Genomic DNA, 5,481 nt, shown 5'->3' with positions numbered 1-5,481 from the left:
TAGTCATGAAATAGAATTTTTATTTAAAATGAAACATTAGGAAAAAGAAGTAAATATATGCCAATAATTACTGATATTTTGGTATGGTGGAGGTACTTCTAAGATCATCAATAAAAAATGCTAAAAAAAGAAATATAGATAAAGTAAACTGCATAATATATGTATATATATTATAGATGCATGTTCTATCAAAAATGACACTTAAAAGATTAGGGGAGACGTGGTGTCGCTGCCGGTTCGCTCTCCCTTGCGCTAGGCTTGGTGGGAAGGCCTGTTCTAGAGTCCGCGCTTTTCCTCGTCGCCATGTCGGGAGGTGGCGTGATTCGTGGCCCGGCAGGGAACAACGATTGTCGCATCTACGTGGGTAACTTACCTCCAGATATCCGAACCAAGGACATTGAGGACGTGTTCTACAAATACGGTGCTCTCCGCGACATCGATCTCAAGAATCGCCGCGGAGGACCGCCCTTCGCCTTCGTTGAGTTCGAGGACCCGCGAGATGCGGAAGACGCGGTGTACGGTCGCGACGGCTATGATTGCGATGGATACCGTCTGCGGGTGGAGTTTCCTCGAAGCGGCCGTGGTCCAGGCCGAGGCGGCGGCGGGGGTGGAGGTGGCGGAGCTCCCCGAGGCCGCTATGGCCCCCCTTCCAGGCGATCTGAAAACAGAGTGGTTGTCTCTGGACTGCCTCCAAGTGGAAGCTGGCAGGATTTGAAGGATCACATGCGTGAAGCAGGTGATGTATGTTATGCTGATGTTTACCGAGATGGCACTGGTGTCGTGGAGTTTGTACGGAAAGAAGATATGACCTATGCAGTTCGAAAACTGGATAACACTAAGTTTAGATCTCATGAGGGAGAAACTGCCTACATCCGGGTTAAAGTTGATGGGCCCAGAAGTCCAAGTTATGGAAGATCTCGATCTCGAAGCCGTAGTCGTAGCAGAAGCCGTAGCAGAAGCAACAGCAGGAGTCGCAGTTACTCCCCAAGGAGAAGCAGAGGATCACCACGCTATTCTCCCCGTCATAGCAGATCTCGCTCTCGTACATAAGATGATTGGTGACACTTTTTGTAGAACCCATGTTGTATACAGTTTTCCTTTACTCAGTACAATCTTTTCATTTTTTAATTCAAACTGTTTTGTTCAGAATGGGCTAAAGTGTTGAATTGCATTCTTGTGTAATATCCCCTTGCTCCTAACATCTACATTCCCCTCATGTCTGGTAAATTGTATTTTAAGTGATGTCATAGACAGGATTGTTTAAATTTAGTTAATTCTCCATGCTCTTCAGACTGTGATATTGTGTAAATGTCTATTCTGCTCTGGTTTGTGTGAACTGGGATGTTGGGGGTGTTTGTGGCTATCTTACCTGGGGAAGTTCTTATGTTTATCTTGCTTTTCATGTGTCTTTCTGTAGACATATCTGAAGAGATGGATTAAGAATGCTTTGGATTAAGGATTGTGGAGCACATTTCAATCATTTTAGGATTGTCAAAAGGAGGATTGAGGAGGATCAGATCAATAATGGAGGCAATGGTATGACTCCAAGTGCTATTGTCACAGATGAAATTGGCAGTATTGACCTTATACTAAAAAAGCAAGGGTTAAAGATTATTATATGCACCTATCTTAAAACACTTGCAAACATCTTATGCAGTTACCTTAGCTACAATTGCTTTGCTCTTTAAACCTTGGCAATTGTGGCAAAATTACAGCGCCCATTTTGTAACAATTTATTTTGCTCCCTTCCCCCCCCTCTTTTGTTTTAATAGGGACTAATGTGGGAAGAGCTGGCTAATTTGTCACAGTGCTTAGTTACAACTGTTAATGTGTGACCTGCTGTTGGTGTACATGTGGGTACAGGGTGTCTTTAATTCCAACCAGATAGAGTATAATATCAAAACTGCTAAATCTGCATGTCCTCTGTGTGACTGATATAGCGTTGCTATTTCATTTTTTTAAGACAAAATGAAAGCAAATTATAGAATTTCAACGTATTGGTGTAGATAATCTAGATGGGAATACTTCTAAGTCTCGCCTTCCCCTTTAAACTAATATTCATAATTGACTCATGTTTAAAATACCTTAATTTACAAATTAAATTGCAAATGGGAGCATTAGATTTAGTTTAGGCTTAGGGTCGGTAACAATACCAGTAAACTTCAACTACATAATTTTTGCGACCACAAAACCTGTAATACGCTGTACAGTAACAAGTGTTGGCATTATCAGTTGAACTGTAAATATAAAATGCTTCTTCCAATTAGTCTCTGATGATTAAGTTTCTAAAATTTATCTGAACACCATTCAGAAACTTGTTTTGGGGAATTTGATAGTTATTGATGTACATCTGTTAAACTGATGACAGACATAACTCATCATTCCCCAGAATCCTTTTTTGATTACAGTATCTAACATTTTGCCTCCTCTTTTTTGGTTTTGCTGGTTATAAAGGTTTGGATTGGAGAGGGCTCACTGGATCCCAATCCTTGGAGCTGGATCATTGGATTCAAATCATAATGTGGATAGGATAGGGAGGATCAATTACAAGGATTCATGGAGCGGGATCAGATTACCAGGAACATAGGAGTGGATTCCTGCCCCAACCAAACCGCATTCATGTGGATTTTTTTTTTTTTAATTCAACTTAATTGGCTATTCCAAAGATTTTTTTTTTCTCTATTTTTGACGATTGGAGCCCTTAAGATGCACGATGGAATTGTGTTTTGCATTTTTGGTAAAAGGAGCAAAGCGAGGACCTGGAGATAAACGCTGGAGCAATCTCCTTGGAAGGATTCAGCACGAGTAGATGGTAAACATTTAAAGGGGAAAGGGGGGGGTTTGTTTAAAATAGTAAATCAGTAAGTCATTTCTAAATTTAAAGAAAACAAAATTGGTGTTGAAGAATAAGTAGGTTTCCAATTGGCTGTTGCCGTTTTTCTTTGAGAAATAAACATTTAAAAAAAAAAAAAAGATTAAAGGCCAAAAAACTAAAAAATGTATTTTCAAAAAATATGACAAATGGGTTAATATTTTATAATTTAAGAAACTACAAATTAGAAAGAAAAAAATTTAAAATCCTAATAAAAATATGAAAGTATGAAGGCAAATGGCCAATAAGTCATAAATATATGAAAAATGTTCAGCCTCACTAGTGATAGATGGGATGAGAATTAAAATAATGAAGCAATGTCTATTTTGTATAGAATTGGCAATGAGGAAAGAGTAAGGGAGCTTTATTCTAGTTTTTAACATTGAAAGAAGCAATACTGTTGTGGGCACGTAAAACAAACTCTGGCGGCTGCATATATTGTGCAACTTTTCTGAAAATAATTTAATAATATGTATAAGAAGGCTTAAAAATTATACTCTTTGATTCAATAATTACATTTCTACAAATCTAACCTGAGAAAAAATAGTCCAAGAAGCACCAAAAGACATAAGTAAAGGAATAATACAATATTACTTTTTCCCTGATACTTAATCTTTAATTACTTAATTTATTCACAATTTCAGTTTAAAATTTTTAGTTTTTAACTTTCTATTTTGAGATCACTGAGATTGGCATAAAGTTATGAGAAGATACAACACTGAGTGTCCAAGATTGCTGTGAAGTAGGTGGATGTTACACTCATCTCCTCCCAGAATCAAAATGGAATTACAAGTAAAATATATATTAGTCAGCATGAATAACCAACTGAAAACCTACTGAACAGAAGTTTACAACCAAGGATTTACAGAAGAAGTCACATTAAGACTGGTAGGAAGGGCAGAGAAGCAAAAATGCCTGGCCCTACACCAAAGGCAGCAACTGAAATTCTGGAGGGATGTGTAAGCTGCAAAGGATTCCCCTGAGGAGCATGGGTTCTCAACCTTATCCCAAGCTCTCCAGGAGGGCCCACAAAACCCACAGAAGGGACACCCAGAGCACCACAGCCAGGAAGAGGTGCCCATATAACATTTGGCTTTTGAAATCAGCAGGAATTCTATCCACAAGGGAGAGACAGGAGTTGGCTAGAGACACAGGCACCCTCTTAAAGGGTCAATGCACAAAATCTTGTTCATAGCCACTTTCCCTGAGCTCTGGCAGAGGGATGGTGGAATGAACCAGAGTCACATGAGAAAAGAGTGGAGTTTGTGGCTCTGGGTAGAGAGCTGAAGGGACAGCTATCAGGATCCTTATGCTAAGTCCCTGTCCCACACCCCAGACACCACCTTTCTTGCAGGGAGCACTTCCCTTCATATGACATCAACCTGGGGGAAAGCAATAGCCTCATCCTCTGGACTGTTTCTTGCTCCACCCTGTGGAGCTTGCACCCTACTGAGGAGTCAGCTTCCTAGGCTAGGGAATAGTAATCTGGGAATATCAAGGGAATATCAATGACTGAGTTGTGTGAGGTCCCCTTCCTACTTTCCCACAGACCTAACTGGTGCCTTCCCCTCATGGGAGATCCCACTAACCCCAAACTCTAGGCTCCCAGCAGCCCCACCCTCTGGACTTCTGGTGGCTCTTCCTTGCTGAGATCTGGGCAGAATTTGGGGCAGACTCAGTTGTGTAGCTATGGAGCAGGTTTACTCCTCCTACCTTACCTCAAGTCTAACTGGCACCACCCTCTGACAGGAGATTCGCTAGCCCAATCCCCCCATATGGCTCCACCACATTGAGATTGGTCTCCTGGCAGAATCTGGTATGGACTGAATAATGTGGCGCTAGCACAAGGACCTTTTTTTTCCTGGTATGCCTGACTGGTGCAGAGCCTTCCCTTCATATAGCTAAATCTTGGTCTGTTTGGGCCTGATAAACTCTGTTGGTCTCACCCTGATTACCCCCTAAGACCCTACCCAACCACAAAGATGGGTAAACACCCAACAGGTGGTAACTAGACTTGGTATATCCTGGGACATTTGTTGAATGGCATCAGACCCAACATGGGCACCAAGTTTGAACCTATATCAGTCTGGTGAATACCACTCATGCCTACCAGGTGACTCACTGAGAACCTACCTCATACAACTCAAGTACCGCAAAAGGCTCTCCCTGTCACTGAACATAACAGGAATCTAGCAGGGAAAGGCAGGTGGAGGTGGATCTTGGGGTCCCTTGGGAAATTTGCTGACCTGCCCCTGGGTCCAATTCTCTTAAAAACAAGCCTTGGTGCACAGCTTGATCCTCATTGCACACACCGAGGCCCAGCAGAGGCAGCCATAAACTTTAGATCACTTTGTAGCTCCGAACAGTTTTCTCAGAAGCAGTTACACACAGCATCTGACATTGGCTTGCACCAGAGTTTCTCCCAAGAGGCCCCAGAAAAAACCACAGTGACCAGCTTTGGGCAATGTCACAGCAGGTTCACAAGCAGTATACCCAAAGGGAGACCTCAGCAGGCACCAGACCACCTTGAGACCAATTCTGCTTCATTCGGTTAGCACCTTCACAGTAGCTCATATACTGCGGTTGGAGTTCAGCCTCATAGCCAGCTT

General features: G+C 41.9%; 1 protein-coding gene across 1 annotated transcript; it reads left to right on the top strand.

The window, feature by feature from the left end:
* The first annotated feature begins 218 nt into the window (after positions 1-218).
* Positions 219-2,933, top strand: LOC129069682 (serine/arginine-rich splicing factor 1-like). Its single transcript, XM_054572376.1, has 2 exons — positions 219-1,536; positions 2,455-2,933. The coding sequence occupies exon 1, from the start codon at positions 304-306 to the stop codon at positions 1,048-1,050; it is 747 nt and encodes a 248-aa protein (XP_054428351.1). The 5' UTR covers positions 219-303; the 3' UTR covers positions 1,051-1,536; positions 2,455-2,933.
* The last annotated feature ends 2,548 nt before the right edge of the window (positions 2,934-5,481 follow it).

The sequence above is a fragment of the Pteronotus mesoamericanus genome, unplaced genomic scaffold, assembly GCF_021234165.1.
Source record: "Pteronotus mesoamericanus isolate MK-2021 breed Mesoamerican mustached bat unplaced genomic scaffold, CSHL_Meso_final contig_230, whole genome shotgun sequence".
Lineage (NCBI taxonomy): Eukaryota > Metazoa > Chordata > Mammalia > Chiroptera > Mormoopidae > Pteronotus > Pteronotus mesoamericanus.
The sequence above is the reverse complement of the archived record's forward strand: the minus strand, read 5'-3'. Positions and strand labels throughout refer to the sequence as shown.

What these genes read in the sequence shown, in the direction of transcription:
- LOC129069682 (XM_054572376.1), top strand. Translation starts at nt 304, where the DNA reads ATGTCGGGAGGTGGCGTGATTCGTGGCCCGGCAGGGAACAACGATTGT.